Source organism: Lepidochelys olivacea (assembly GCF_965140295.1).
Source record: "Lepidochelys olivacea isolate rLepOli2 genome assembly, chromosome: 3".
NCBI lineage: Eukaryota > Metazoa > Chordata > Testudines > Cheloniidae > Lepidochelys > Lepidochelys olivacea.
The window spans coordinates 197,026,804-197,043,618 of NC_140413.1; the positions used below are offsets into that span (position 1 = coordinate 197,026,804).

A 16,815-nucleotide genomic window follows, 5' to 3' on the forward strand; every position below is an offset into this window, starting at 1 on the left:
CTATGTTACCGCAGCATAAAGCAGAAATGATTCCACTGCTGTCAACAGTGTTAAACCAATGTAAAATCAGTGTCAGTGAGATCGGAATTAGGCTGAGAAAAAAACCAGTGAACTGAAAAGGGAGTAAATCTGACTTGGTGAATATAAAAAAACGTGTGTGTGTGTCCACGTGTGTAGAGCTAGAGAGGTCCCAGGGTCTGATGGTATTGTTTGTGTGCTAATGCTGCTAATGAAAGAAAGCAAACTTCAGGGAAAATAAAATACATAAAGCCAATATAAAACAATAGCTTAAACTGACTGTGCTATTCCCTGAGCAATTAAATTGTAAAATTAGTATACAGTTTGAAAAATACCAAATTGGTGATATTATCACATATCTAGTTCTCTAGTGAATCAATTTACAACAACCCCCCCTACTGTACGTTAACTCTTTACACAGCAGATACAAAAAATTCTGAAATATAAAATTAGATGCTTTTGAAGGACACTGAGCTCCCTCTGGTGAAGGCATAACAAGTTTATTAAGTAAGCACCACCTCTGGAATTATAATCCCCCCTGGCTTCTTCCACTGAGTTTATTGGTTCAATTTTCATAACCATGAGCATCATTAGGGCAATGCAGTAATTAAGAGTTGTTAGAAAGTGAATTCTCAAACTGCAGATTAGAAAATTAAACTATTTCCTGATTACATATTAATGGAGCACAACAATAGCAGTTGCCATAAGCTTGGAAGGCAACCAAGGGATAAATCTGTGTACTTAATTACCATAAACAATGGCTGCATAGAAATGAAGTTTTATGCACATTCCCTTCTGTAATATGTCTGATATCAGTACACACTTGACAATTCTTGTTCAATTATCTCTATTATTTAATGCGCTGTGAACGGCTCTGTGTAAATAAAATTAACCACCCCAATTACTTTGAATTCATCTAGGGACAACGTAATAAAAAATGTGAAGAATTCTGTATGCCTATTAATCTAAAACATTACAGAAGCTTTGACCAGATTCTCTTGTCTATATTTATTTTGTCTACATTTATTTTAGCACACTGCTAATTCAATTATATTCACCATCAGTGGTCAATCAGCAGAAGCACAGTTTTCGTTATTTCATTAATCCTTATACAGTACCCTAAACATGTTCATCCATTGGTAATGTACAGACTCTCACATAGAAAATACAAATGTGCATTTACCTGAATTTATGAGCTTGTAGCTAATCAAAAAAACAATTAAAAACTCTTCATACCCTGTGGTCAGATAACCAAAAGTTTCATAGCTGTACATTTTTTCCAGTAGATGTTTTTGTAATGCATGAGAAAATAGTGACCAAAAAGAGAGCTAGATTAAGGATTTTTAAACTAAGCTTTTTTAAATTTGCTTTTGTTGTATTATGTGGCATTTGCATTTTGATTGGTGCTTAGATACCAAGGCAATAAGCACCTTAAGATCGATACAGTAGATACAAAGATTTGCGGTGAGGGAAAAGACTATCAGAAGTGGAGACAAAACTACCTTATCCATAACACAGGCTAGGCACAACATGGTTAAGTACAACGCTGAAAGAAAGCAAGATAATCCTGCCATTGTCATCATTTAATGTCAAGTCATTATAATGGGGGAGGAAAGGAAATCAGTGATACTAAATTATGTGATTTTTATATGCAATTATACAAATACCTCCTCTTATTTTTGCCTTCATCTAATTACTTTTACCTTCAACCCTGCCTTTTCTCTCCTATACTTCCAGAGGCTGGAGACTTTGTTATACTATATTTCAGAAGTGGCAGTGAAAAGGCCCTTCTGTAAGCGTAACCATTACAGATATTTAGGGTGTAATCGCAGATATGACATCAGCTTATTCAGATTGTGTTCGTGTCACTGAAATGCTGATTTTCCTCACAGTCTTACAATGTACCAATAAACTATATTTCACTGGAAAAAGGTGAGATTACATTTTCATTTTAAGTGCAAAGAGCAAGTATTGCTAATACAGGAAATGTATACACCAAACCGGTGACATAAATTACAAAATATTAATAAACACGTGACTACTCAGATTCAAATGTAAGTCAGTCACCTGTAATTTTAATTACTTTTATTTTTAACAACCTCAGAAAAGTGTTATTAGTGAAACTTTGAGTAGCCGATAATAAATGCAAGGCCCTATCCACTCCAAATTTCCTCCCTGGCTGCTGGAAGTTCCATAAGCTTCCCTTGGCTAACAGCCAGGGATTCTGCTCTCTATCCTGAAAGGGTGCTTCCAGGGCCAGTTTAATGAAATCCAGGATCTTAGACACACCATGACTTGGGTGCCATGTAAATCCATCCTTGCAGCCCCATCCCCACTAGAGAGCAGGGGCATCCCCTTCCCCTCAGGAGTAGCAGAGCCCCTCCCTCTCTCTGGAGATGCAGTGATGGCAGCAGATGGGACATCCGCTCCACTTCTTACCCTAGCAGTTGGGGTATACCTGCTTGGGTGAGTGGGCCAGGCACGCCTTCTATCACACACACAATTCTCTGCAGGTGTGGCATTGGCAGTGTGTCACTGGAGTTAACACCCCATACAGATGAATGGAATGGGGCAATTCACACTTCTCAGAAATATTATTTTGGACATCATTGTACTGAATATCCTCGGGTCACATTTTCAAGCTTTTCTTTGCAACATAGATGCCAAAACTTTCATTTTAAGGCCTTGTCTACACTAAAGGGAAAAGTCGATCTAAGCTATGCAATTTGAGTTACGTGAATAGAGTAACTCAAATCGACGTAGCTTAGATCTACTTACCGCGGGGTCCACATTACGCGACGTTGACGGGAGATGCTCTCCCATCGACTCCCCTTACTCTTCTTGATCAGGTGAAGTACAGGAGTCGACGGGAGAGTGATCAGCTGTCGATTTAGCGGGTCTTCTAGACCCGCTAAATTGACCACTGATGCATTGATCGCCGCAGCGTCGATCCTCTGGTAAGTGTAGACAAGCCCTAAAGAAAAAGTGAACTGAGATTACAATCACATGCTTCCAGGAGCTGGGATTCTACCCATGGGTAGATTGCCTATGCTTTATCAGCCCTGGGTGATTCCCCTTTGGTAAAAACCATGAATTCTTCCAGTCACCAAAGCCTGTACTCTCCAAGGCACAGTCACTATATCTGACTGAACCAGAGTAAATGTGTCACATGGAATGCTGCTTGGGAAAAGGGACTGATCCCTCCACTTTAATGACCCCATGTGTAGGAATGGGAGGCAGATGAATGGCAAATGCATGTTAATCAGCCAGAATGGATATTTAAAGAAGATGTAGCCTGAATCAGTCTCTCCCTGACTGAACAAGAAAATGGAGCTTGTAGGTAGGAAAACGAAGAATCGTCAGGTGGCCATAAAGAGTACTAACTGTCCCAAATAAAACCGTTGTTGCCTAAGAGGAGGAGGAGGAGGCAGAGGAAAGAGAGCTCTCTTTCTGAAGGATGTCTAATAAAGTACAGTGCCAAACTTCACGGAAAAAGGGTAGAAGGCCTAGTCAGCAGCGGAGACAATGGGGATGGGCAAACAATGTCCCTACTTTCTCCACTGGCAGAACCACCAGAAGAGTTACTAGAAAATCCTGTGGGCTGCAATGGCCAGAGTTTACATTAACTCCGCTCTCTTAAGGTGTCTCCTGTATTGCCAAATCCAAGCATTAAAAATCATGAGACTTGCCTCCACAATCATGATATTAAAAAAAAATAACAACCAATGTGGGGTTATTTTTATTTGTCTTCTGGTTCTGAACCTCTAGCGTACACTTACTTCATGTTTTCAAGTGTTTCCCCACAGCTATGAGGGCTAGAAACTTACTTTAAAAAAAACGAGAGCTGAGGTTCTCATGTGATCTCTTGAATCTAGAAGCTGGGATTTTAAGAAAAACACCAAATACCAAGACAGAATGAAATGGTGAGAATTGGCAACACTGTTTTCTCAACATGTGTACCAGTGGCTAGGATAGAATTTCCACAGCCCACAAAAGATCAACAATCATCTTCCCTATAGCGATTTTGTACCCTATCGGTTGTGGTAATTTTTTCTGCATCAGCTCTCAAGTTTTGATCTACAGAGCACTTGCTGGTGGTCCATGGGACGCTGGTTGGTCATTTGGTGCTGACTCTTCTTTCTTGTTTCCAGATTCTCTTGTAGGCGTTCAGGAGCTGAAGAAGAGAAGCCTGGACACCTGTAAAAGAAGCTGGAAACGAGGCAGAGGAGCAGTCTGCCTAGCTGCTCCATTAGGGGCCACTCCATTAAGAGGAATGGGTGAGGAAAATGGAGACACCCTTTTGGACAGAGCCACCAACAGGACTGGAGCTGCCAGACACCATCATAAGGCTCCAGGAGGAAGGGTATGCACTGAGGAGTGGGAGAAGAGAAGCAGGCAGTAGGGAAGTATCTGCAGTGAAGCAAGGGAGACTAGGAACAGGTGGCAGGGAAGCATGTCCAGGGCACAAAAGAACACAGTGGAGCAGAATTTTAAAAGAAGAGCAAACGGAGACCGTGGCTTTCTCCCCCCCACAAAGGTTATATCACACTAAAGACAGTTAACAACACAAACATTTTCCTAATATTATTTGTCCATGTCAGAGATTTCTGTAGCTTCCCCAGGGATGTTGTATGATGACAAATGGGATATTGACTGGAAGGGGAGATGGTACATGAGCTGATACTGTTCAAACGGGATCTACAGTTTGAAAAAGCTTGAGAAGCCCTGCTTTGAGTCTATGAAGGTAAGTGCAGGCAAGATCTCTAGTCTTGAAATGTGTCCTCACCCCCCACATTTGTGCTGTTATTCTGAGAAGGCAAATACAGAATTGTCACCCCGCACTAGTCAAACCATTTATGTAAATGTAGAACTGCATTATGTAAGGAAGTTTGATAGTGAAATGCAAATAGACCAAGAATCCCAAAAGAATGTTTCTCATTATAGTTGCACCATTTGTACCCTATAGGTAAGGGGGCCCCATCAGCATCCCAGTTATAAACCTATACACCTTTGCTATGTAAATTCACTCTGTGCTACACTTGCCGTCCCACACTGGGACACTTACAAAGTAATATTTGTTTTTACTTCAGAAGTCCATTTCACTATGTCCAGGACCTGAAGAATCTAGTAACAATTTCTGTACTTTAAAACTTAGAAAAAATGACTTTTAAAATATTAACAAAAACAACAAGGACTAGGAACAATTAGATTTAAACAACCTGGCTACCGTGCATGCAAACAGTATATGTCCAGAGGAGATGCTCTGAGTTCACTTGCCTTTTAAAAATTGTTTCAAGACACACATTTTATGATTCTATAAGTTTTTTTCAGAGTAAATAATCTCCCTCTTTCTCTCCCACACACACAAACAGAATGCACACAAGGGTGTGTGATAGTATATTTATATATTAATTCTATAGCATCACAAAAAGCAGTGTCATGGACTCTCCAGGCACTAATAAAGCCCATAACTGCTGACGGATCAGGGTTCTAATTTGTACACTCATATAGGGAGACAGATTCTTTGTGTGTGAAATTTTTTTTCTTTAAAATTAAAAAAAATATCAAACAACAAAGGTATGTTAGGAAATAAACAAATTTTTAAAAACCCTACAATTTTGGACAGATATTGCATCCCCATTTCACGCCATGGTACTTAATTTAGTTTATTCATCTTTATACAACAGTATAAATTAATAACAACATCTGACTGAATTTTTAGCTTACCCCTACATAACCTTGCTTTCCAAGTTAAAGTCAGACCTTAAGTTGGTATTAATATTGTATACATATATAAAGATAACTTAACCACAAAATAACGTGCAGCAATTAACTTTTCTTCCCAACAGTGTTATCTTTCTAAGGCAGGATCAGTATTTTCTGAATTACAGTAAGCATTATTTATTTTTCGAATATTGAAGTACTCTTTGTTCCAAACCGCATGATGCTTTTAAACCTTTCCCATCCATGATGATAATCAGCATTTAATACCAATCTAACATTCACAGTGGACGGGAACTTGCAACCAGAATGCATTTTACAAAAACCTGACTATATACTTTAATCCTTTCAACTGCACCTGCAACACAAAGTATTACAGACTTTTTAAAACCTGCTCTCTTGAAAAGAAAAAATAAAAATACAAAATTGTGCAGCATCAGTAACCAGATAATATTCTCAAATTTCAGTGATCTCGTCAATGGAGCCTCCCCCCACGTACTGTGCTCTGTTTCATGCAGTACATGGCTTTAGCTGGCCAAACCCTTTTTTTTTTTCTTTTTTCTCCTTTTTTCCCCTTTTTCCTCTGAATCAGTAGCACAGTGAAGATCTTACTTTTTTTTTTTTTTTTTTTTTAGCAGTGGCATATCAATGAGGCACAGATGTGTATTCCAACTCTGCATGGATGAGCACACTGTTCAATAGTGCTGGCTCACACGGTATCAGGGTAAGTTATCACTTCCCATGAAGGCACTCTTATCACCAGGGCCCAGAGAGGTGGCTGCAAATCGCAGCCTTTTTATTTTCAAGGCAGTTTTGCTGAACATTCAGGCTTCAAAGATTCACACTTCCAAAACTCTATAAGAGTTTGTGAACGCTCAATTTGCCAAAACTGTTTACAGTGTAATTGGGCACCGTACCTGTGTCCATGAGATAGCGAAGGCGCTTCTCCACCAGCGCGGCACGGGTGTCAATTTGCTTTTGCTCATTCTCTAGTGCTGCCAATTCTCCTACAACATACTGACTGGTGTCTTTGAACCCTTTCTGTTAAAGAGAACAAACAAGAAGAAAAAACATCACTTGTAAGTTGTATTTTTCCTTTCCTCAAACACTTAGTAAGACACTTACCTAAACAACCAAATATCGTGCTCACTACCAAAAAGCTAACACTTACATTTTATAAACCTTGCAATTTTGCCAAACATCATTATTTGGGTGCACTATTTTTTTTTTTTTAAAAAAGCATAGTTTCCTTAGAGAATATTTCAGTGTCTAGATGTTGATTTTGCAGTTTTAAACTACCTGATTTTTTTGAAATTCTGTATAATTTATTTCTAAGTAAGAGCTGTTGTAATACATAATACATATACAATATGTAAAACATATTGGAGCAATAATCCAAAGGTACTATCTATATTATTATTTACATTGATCTGTTATGTGCCATTTATATTACATCCAGTTTTTATTTTGTTTTAAAATGCTAACTTTTAGGGGCCGTGTTTTGAGAAAGAACCATCACAAGAGCATCTTGGTGACAATGCAAAATGTGGGCTTTGGGATTAGAAAAACAAAAACTTCCTTTCTTTTTGCATCTAGTTCCTCTGTGTCAATTCTACTGATGACACTCACCGGACTAGGCTGTAATGCTTGTTCACTTTTCCCCTACTGCAGGCTATTGCCCTCTTAAACAATGATCTGTAAAAGTATTGGTAATTACTGTAGCAGTGATTCTTATCCTGACAGGTGGCGTCAAAATCCACTGCAGTCTCTAAAATGCAATGGGACTACAAACTAGATCTGCTCCTCCTTCCCAGTTTTGTTAATCCCCAACTGCAATGAAGCCCCTGTACGTAGATTTTATAAATCACTTTAAAACGTTTTCATACCAGAAAAGTTATACAGCACTAAAAAGTCAAGTCTGTCCTCTGTATCCTACATGTTTCAGCACTCTCTTGAAGGACAATATATATTGATCCTCACGAATCTCACAAAATTTCCACAAACATCCTCAGTGAACAATCCTGACTTACAAAATAGTTGGATCTCTCACTAGGATGTAGAGAGTGGTCATTCAGTACCCCACAGTTATTTTCATATGGCCAGATTGAGTTCAACAGCCTTTGGATCACTATTTTCATTTGGGACATTCTCTTAGGGCCCGTCTACATGTGGGAAGCTGGGGTGTGAATCTACCTCTTGCTAGCCTAGGGCTTGATCAAAGTACATTAACAAACTATTACTGTACGTCAGCAGGGTCCACACAGAGAGTTAGTCTGTGACAGGCTAGCAAGAGGTAGATTCACATCCCATCTTGCTGCAAACTAAATGTTTGTATAGATGAGGCTGACATAAAAGGCTGACATAAAAGTGCTGATACATTATAGTAGGGGTATTTATGCAAAAGAAGTTAGAAGGAGAATACTACTATTTCAGGGACAGTTCCTCCACATTTTCTTCATAATCACCAATAAGCCTTCAGGAATTCTCCCCAAGGCTCTTTGAGACAGTTTTAAGGTTGAGAAGCTTAATACAGATGAGGCTTGTTTTCAGATTCCTCTTGTCCTTTGCAAAGGGATATACCTACAGCCATTATCCTTTGGGAATAGGGGGGAAAATGCAGGCTCTTTTATCATCTGTATTTCCCTATCACTGGCTAACTTGTTGCTGGATTAGTTAGAGTCTCACAACTAATTTGACTGAATTTTTTCAATTGTTTCTCACTAAATATTGCTGAAAGAGTCAGTACAGCTTCACAGTCAGACAATAGGGATAACAATCATTACAGCAGGGTATTACTGCAAATAAAGATAAATTCACTGTGAAGGTCTGAGAGGATGACATAAGTCCCACAACTATATGTAACAAGTCTGGAACTTTAAGATCTTGGGCACCTGGTGAAATAGGCATGTTGTTGCAACACACTATGGTCACACCAGCAAATAGCATCAGTTCTAAAGGAAACTTTTTTTCACCTGTCTCGTAGCCACAGCAAAATTACTGAGAGACAGCCTCTAAGTGGAGTACATGAACAAGAGAATTAGTGTGGACGAGTTGAAGTGATGTATGATATGTGAAATATATTGCCTTTCAACTAAAATTAATTGAAAACAGTATAAAAATGTCACTAATGTCAGCATGCAGAATTGTTCACAATGCTATTAGAAGATGAAAAGAAATGCTGTGTCAGGATGAAATATTCCAAGTGTTCATGTGTATTATCTGCATTTATAATGTGAATTCACTGAGCAAGACCTTACCAGCTTTGCTAAAGCACAACTATGCTAATAAAGTAGCTGAGAGATTGTTAAGAAGTTAGGTGATTTACTATAGGTATCACAGCATTACAAACTCTCTAACTGGCACTGAATTGCTTCAGCAAAAAGAATGAACACATTTAGACAAATTGTGGACAGCAACATACGACCACCATCAAAGACTATGTTGTGCTTCCAGTCAAAAAATTCAGGTTAAAACTTGTTCTTCCTGCTTCTGTCCCGCAGCTGTCCATCAAAAGCAGCTTTCTCCCTGCGGTCTATCAAATATTTCCCTCACAAATCAATTTTACACATGATCAGCCCATACCCCTACTGAGCTGAACCTCCCCGTTAATTAAGTGAAGAAATTACCATATATATTATATTAATGCAAACATCATTCAGCTAGTAATTCACGGCTGATCTGGATAATGGAAAGGTTGAACACCCATTAACCCAAGCCAACAAAATGGGTTGGCTGAGAAATTCTAGCAGGTCTCATGTGACTCTTCCCTCTAACTGCAGCTCTGCGGTATCTGCTATTGTAATAATTAAAATCCTCCCGGTAGATCAATACTGGAATCTCTTTATGGGAAGTGCCCTGATGGAAATGTCTCAAGGAAGCTGGGGCTATGGAACTCTGAAAAATTCATTTTTTTTTATCTGACAATTATCACCACACTGCAGACTAATTCAACAGCGCACCCCTCTTACTCTGCTTTGAATGCACTGGAGATTGACATCTAAAAAACCCTAACATCTCATTTTAACAAATAAAGGCACTATTTCCACATACAGTTAGGAATTATCAGCAATCATGAAACCAGACAAAAAATTAATATACATTAAGCACTTCATCTTCTGATGGCTTCCTCTGAGTTTCAGTTATCGCTGCCTTCTCCTCATTTCCTCTCTTTGTATCTTCCTGTATTGATCTTTGCCTTTTCATCTCTTGAAAAAAGGGGAAAGACATGTACAATTATTATAAAGCTTGATATTTGTGTATTGAAATGTGGACGTACATTATCAGGATTTTAATATATTTATTGTTAAATATTACTAAATCATAAGATGGGAAAACATGTTTTATATTTTCTCCTACCTGGTCTGTTCTCAACATATTGACTGAAAGACTGGAGCTGAGTTTTCCTGACTGTAGAGTCCTTGCTGAACACAACAGGATTTCTAAAACGTTCTGTTGCTTTTTGTAATCGCTCAGCACGATGTTCTTCTGTTCCATTCTGCCAGAAAAACAAGACATACAACAGATTCTTTTGTTTACAAATGTGAAGTCACACATTGGAAAGGTATGTTTCAATGACAGAACACAATGCAGGTTTTGCAGAGAATTTCACAACTCACATTGGTGTTTGTGTGGAATAAAAGTATCAGCTGCTGAAAAAGAAGCAGAGTGATGAACTTTTCTTTGATGGTGATTGGTTTTGGTTTGTTTGGCATCATCAGGCAGGACTCTGTATTACTCAACAGCGAGATCTGTTAACTATGACCAATATCTTTGAGTGATGTGGATTTTAAATGACAGATAACTCTTTTACAACTTTAATTCGTCCTGCATGGTATACATTAGTGCCAACCTGCACTGTGTATACTCCTAAACATGATCTATAATCACTTTAAAAGCATGTTGCTTTTAGTCTTTCTCCCTCACAATTCTGCCCAGTAAAGAATTCTATCGTTTTGTATAGTCCCACAGACTTGTATGACAAGAAGAACTAGTTTCTAATTTTATGCCCATTGAGATAAACCACTAATGCTGGATGAAGGCTAAAAGGTAGGATTATAATACTATCCCACTGAACTGCATTTCATCAGCTATAACTTTCCAAAGCCAGATTTGTAAGTAAGCCCTTTACAGCTAAGGAAACTACAATTATCTTTTCCAGAGCTTCCTATGTTAATACTGGTAACAAATTCAAATGGTTCTATCAACATGAAATATCCCAGAAGACTGAACCACTGCAATGTGTGGAAACTGCAGATACCGAGGTGCTGTGTACCAAACAAATATTTCATTTTATACCTAATCTTTTATTATTTTTATTAAGTGTTTTGAAAGTAAATAGGGAAAGGCTAAGATGCATGACTAATAGCTAAGCCTGCTGAATGCTGAAACTGGTTATCAAAAGCTACCAAGACTTTGCCCTTCCTCTGCATTGAGACAATCAGTAATGAGGGAGTTCTCCAATGGCCTATTCTCTAGCCTCAAGGAGGCCTGGGATACAGAATCCTCAAGGGAAGGTAACAGTTTATCCTTTTCCACAAACACAGAATGCCTCATTTATAAACGTGTAAACTGCATTTTATTAAAACACAAATCCAACTCAATGCGGAAAGCTCCATGAGAACAGATGGACACCATATATTCTTTGCCATACCATTTTTAAACTCTTCGTTAAAAAGACATACACAAAGGCATGCTGTTAAGTTGCACCTTTTGTTGGAGTAACTTAAAAAAAATCAATTAATACAGAAAAGCTTTACAAAGAAACACCCTTTTCATCAGGTTAGCCGATATCAAATTGCCCTAATGAAGGTGCCTGTGTGCCATTTATTGAACTAAGCTTTAAAAAAGTATCACACTCGTTAGATGTATGTCTTTTCAGATGTATGTTTTTGGGCTGTTATGATTCTGCTTTTAAATAAAAGGTGTCTTCCTGTTGTTAGGACAATAGCTATTTGACAGTCTGAACTCACGTCTTTACCAAAATAAACAAACAAGGCTAATTTTTTAGGCCTGGCAACATGCTAAAATATCTGTGTGATTAGCAAGTAAATCCCATTTTAAGAAACCTTTTTATGACTAGGGACTTCTGCCACTTTACAAATGTATTCCTCTAAGCCCACTAATTCAGTTAGCCTTTTCAATCCATTGTATTATTCTTGGGCCAGCTTCATTTTGCATTAAATCCACTGCAGAAAGCTAAATTGAACGCAAAAATCAGACTTGATCCAGGCTTCCTTTTGTTCAAAGATAGAGACCGAAAGTCCTCTACTGCTGCCACACACTTTCATCACCAATTTATAGGAACCGACAGTGTAAGGGAAAAGCAATGAAAGTCATTGTTTTGGGACTTCAAAGCATCTCTGTATCTGGGGAAGGAAATCCTTTCAGTCAGCAGTGCTGTCCCCACAGTCTGCAGGTGGGTGAAAAGTTATACACAACTGGAAGTGCCCCAAAGCCATAGAGATATTAATGACATGCACAGGCTATTTTTTATTTAGTTGTAATAACTTAAAAGGGCCTAATTAAGAAAATGAAATGGAAAACTCAGAGGTATGTACTGTATGTTAAAATGGTGTACATTAAAGATTGACAAAGCATGTAACATATATACTTGTCTTAAAATTCATTTTTCTCAGAATCACTCACCTCCAGATTCCACAGACCTGTATACATTTTTACAACATAATACATTCTAGTTTTGGTTGAGCAAAACAGGTGATGAGACTTGAAAGGGAAGAAAAATATGTGGTGTCCAATTCTGCTCTCACTGCAGTCAATGAGAATTTTGCCACTGACTTCATCAGGAGCAAGACTGGGTCCACTGTTTCTTCCTATGCCTTCATTTCAGATTTAAGTGGTAAGCTGAACCGTAAGAATTTAGAGGAGTTCATACAGATCTCACGATTACGCCAGCCAATTACAGCGATAGTATGGCTAAAAAAAAATCATAATATAAATAGAAAACGTGTTGATTAATATACAGAAAAACCCCGCTGAACTGCAAACTCTGCAGCTGCACTGCCTTGCAGATTCTCTGCATTTCTTAGTGTGATGGATTTGATAAGAAATTATTTTCCTCATCATAAAGTACAAAACAGAAATCAGAACACACAGGTCCTGAGATAAAAGCATTAATCAAAACTTACCTTAATGTCTTGCTCTGAGCTATCAGTTACAGCTTTCTGAGCCGCACTGGAGAGTGAATTTGCCACCTGTGGCTGAGCTTCTAGGAGCTTCTTCAGCTTCAAATCCACCAACTTACTGTTTTGTTCTGCTAAATATGCAAATACCACATACAACAGAGTGAGATGCATTTAAATGGAGAGTTGCTACAACAATGTATCAGTTTGACAGAACTCGCAGTACCATCATTTTAAACTAAAAAGTGAAAACCGAGAAGAAAAAGATCTTTGAAGCACATATTGAACTAGATCTGTGTGTGTCACACATCCAAACATTTCCCCCGTTTTCTTAAAAACATACATTAAAGAAAGTTAGCACTTGGCTCAGCACCATCAATTACAGCTGTACTATGTTATAAAGTAATGAATGATAAACACACGAACTGGACAAAATGTTAAGTTCCTCTCAACTAGTACACACATACTTTGGCTTCTCCTTCTGATATATAAAAACTCCTAGAGAAAAATTTACTTTAAGATGGAATATTAAAAATTCATCAGGTGTTTTAGGTTCTGATAACCATTCAAGTTTACAAATAATATTCATTTAACACAAGGTTCCTTGGGCACAGCTTCTCAACTTTAAAACCAGAGTAACAACAAAGCCATCTTTCTAGTAATGTTTGTTATAAATTATGGAATATAATGGAGTTAGGAGTGAAATCAAACATTTTTATCACTCCATAAAAAAATAAAATCTTCAGGAGCCTCATCCACCCCCCCAATGAAGTCACTGGAAAAATTCCTATGGACTTCGCATCAGGGCTCATAGGTACAATATTTCACTTCCCATTAATGCTTATTTGACTACATGTAAAGTATATAGTTTTTTGTATGTGAGTGGTATGGGCACGTACACACACATTTTACACACACACACCCCCAACCACCCACATATATGAGAGAGCGAGAGAGAGAGAGAGAGAGAGAGAGAGAGAGATGTTAATAGAATATATTACAATTTTGTGAGCTATAGTCACACTGGTAGGGAGGAGGAGGTGCATCACCTGGAGGCATTATGCAGGCAAGTCGTGCTTGGGGTGAGCACACTGCAGAACAGCACTTGCTAGATGTGTTCTACAGGTGCACCTCGCATTCCAAACTGCAGTCCTGTGCCCACAATCTAGAATGCAGGAAGGAGGAGCCAAATCCGTCTCCTAACCCCACTCCTTCTAAGGCGTGGAGTTCTGTGAACAGTGCCGGACATCCTGTTCTCCAAAATATTCCTGGGGAGTTAACAACCAAATGTCTGCCTGCCTCCTACAGAAATGTGGTGTGACGGGGTGCGATGAAGGACAGCTTCACTCTTCTCTGGCACACCGATGCACGGTGTCCATACTTTAGCCTAACATCTGAGTGCACACACTTATACATAAACACCATACAATAATCATAATACATAGATGTTCACATTTTATAAAATACATTCACAGCAGCAAATGGTAGCAGCATTAACAAATGTTGATGCAGGATTTAAAATCAACAACTTCCACATTTTAAAAAAAAGTTCTCAAACTGGTTTCCTTTTACTTCATTTATGGATTCTGCCTAAAATTCTATGGAAAGAAGAAGGGTTCAGCAGGTAACATATTCATTAATCAAGTCACTGATGACCTCAAATAGAAAGGACCCCTTGCATGTGCGTGTGCATCCCATCCATCTGTCCCCAACAGGATCTCTCTCTTACAAAAATGGTCAACAGAAAGACAGGTTGGAGAACCACTAGGTTAGGAGACATAACATAAGCAATTCCTAATTGCCTTCTCCTCCCAAGTATAAAGAAGTAACTCACCTTGTGCAATAATGATGGTTCTTCGAGATGCGTCCCTAGGAGTGCTCCACTGTAGATGTGCTTGTGTCCCTGAGCTGCAGATCGGAGCACATCAGTAGCAGGGTCCATTAGGCCCACACATGCACTGTCCCCACGAGTGTAGTTAGCACGCATGGGCTAACCCCCCTCAATTCCTTCTCTGCTGCAGAGTCATTGACAAGAACTCTGAAGTAGAGAGGAGGTGGGTGGACTGTGGAGCACCCACCATTCTTGAAGAAGGTGATGGATGAGATCGCTCTTGTGGAGTGTGTACAAACTGAATATGGAAGGGTCATGTTGCTAATTTGGTAGCACTGTCTGATGCAATTTGAGACCCACTTAGTGAGCCTTTGGTTTGATATTGCTGAGTCCTTGGATCTTCCCACAATGGAGAAGAAAAGTCTAGGATACTGGTCTCCGAACTTTTCCCCTCACCCTTCCCTTCCCTGGTTTGCACCCCCCCCGGGAGCCGTGGTTGGGGGCCGGGGCTGGGAACAGGGCAGGCAGTGGGAGCAGGGCAGGGCAAGGAGCGAGGCCTCAGTTGGGGCCAGGAGCTAGAGCCAGGGGCCCCGGCCGGGAGCAGGGCTGGACCTGCAGCTGGGGCTGGAGTGGAGCTGGGGGCAGAGTGCTCCCTCCCTGACCCCTGGGGGCTGGCCTGGGCCCCAGTGGGCCCCCAAAATGTTCCTCTGTGCCCCCATAGGGGGTGCACCCCACAGTTTGGGGATCACTGGTCTCGTGGACTTCCTGAAGGCCCTTGTCCTGTCAAGGTAGAAGGCCAGGGCTCTCCTGACGTCGAAGGTATAAAGTATAACCTCCCTGTTGCCTTGGTGAGGTGTGGCATAGAAGACTGGAAGGTGAATCAATTGATTCATGTGAAACAGAGAGGTTACCTTGGGGATGAATTTTGGATGTGTCCTGAGCATAATCCAGAAAGAATACTTTGTAGCGGGGATGTGCCCATCAGGGCTGCTATCTCTCCTATTCTTCTGGATGAGATAATTGCTATCAAGAACGCCATTTTCGTTGATAGATATGTCAGCGAACAGGTGGCCATGGGTTCAAAATTAGGCCCAGTCAGCCCTCTCAGTACCAGGTTTAGATCCCACATGGGGGTAGGAAGTGGAGGCTGAGGGAAGAGGTTTATTTGATTATACCCTTGAGGAATCGTTTTGTGGTTGGGTGTGACAGAACTGAGTAGGCCCTCTACAGGTTGGTGAAAAGCTCTGATAGCTGCTAGATGGACCCTAAAAGAGCTTAGGGTAGTCCTGACTTTTTAAGGGTCAGAGCATGGTCTGGGATGTGTGGAAGAGACGTGGATGTTGGGCAGATTTGTTGGGACATGCACCAAATCTGAAACCTGGACCATTTCTGCAGGTAAGCGTGTCATGTGGAGGACTTCTTACTGTGGAATAGAATCTCTTGTACTTCCCTGGATCTGGAGCTCTCTACGTGCTGGAACCACCTTTGAGGAGCCATGCTTTGAGGCAGAGAATCCCCAGGTTGGGATGCAGAGTACGCCCTTTTTCCTGTGAGAGGAGGCACAGAATAGCCGGGAGGGAGACTGATGGGCACGTTGCGACCTGTGCCAAGTAAGGGTACTAGGTCTGTCTTCGCCAGGTAGGAGCGACCAGAATGACATGAGCACTGTCCCTTTTTATTTTAGTAGGACCTTCAGCAGTAGAGGAAACGGAGAGAAGGTGTAAAGAAGATCCCCATCCCATGGGAAAAGAAAGGCATTGCCCAGGGAGTGCTGTCCCATCCTCATCCTGGAGCAGTAGCATGGACATTTCTTGGACATTTCTTGTTCTGGTAAGTGGCAAATAGGTCTATGGATGGTGTTCCCCATCGTGTGATGAGGGCATGTAGCACAGACGGGTGTACTTCCCACTCGCAACTGAGACTGTCTACTATTGAGTTTTGTGGGCCAGGAAGAAATGATGTCATGGGATATGCACCAGTTCCTTAATCTCATTGCTTCCTCACATAGGGAGGGTGACCTGATCCCCCCTTGCTGACTAATGTAGAACATGTAGGCTATATTGTCTGTTAGGATCTTTGTGTGTGATCCTGCAATCAGCAGGAGGA

At 40.1% G+C, this 16,815-nt stretch overlaps 1 protein-coding gene across 10 annotated transcripts in view; it reads right to left on the bottom strand.

Annotated features, from left to right (window-relative positions):
- Nucleotides 1–16,815, bottom strand: part of EHBP1 (EH domain binding protein 1) — a 410,447-nt gene that overhangs the window by 34,320 nt on the left and 359,312 nt on the right. For 7 of the 10 annotated variants that reach the window (XM_084623076.1, XM_084623081.1, XM_084623078.1 and 4 more), the window contains 4 exons: nucleotides 12,885–13,012; nucleotides 10,096–10,234; nucleotides 9,838–9,944; nucleotides 6,657–6,780 (listed from right to left, as the gene is read on the bottom strand). In XM_084623076.1, the coding sequence (XP_084479202.1) occupies nucleotides 6,657–6,780; nucleotides 9,838–9,944; nucleotides 10,096–10,234; nucleotides 12,885–13,012 (498 nt within the window). The remainder of the gene's footprint in view (nucleotides 1–6,656; nucleotides 6,781–9,837; nucleotides 9,945–10,095; nucleotides 10,235–12,884; nucleotides 13,013–16,815) is intronic. The other 3 variants (XM_084623074.1, XM_084623082.1, XM_084623080.1) reach the window with 1 other exon arrangement.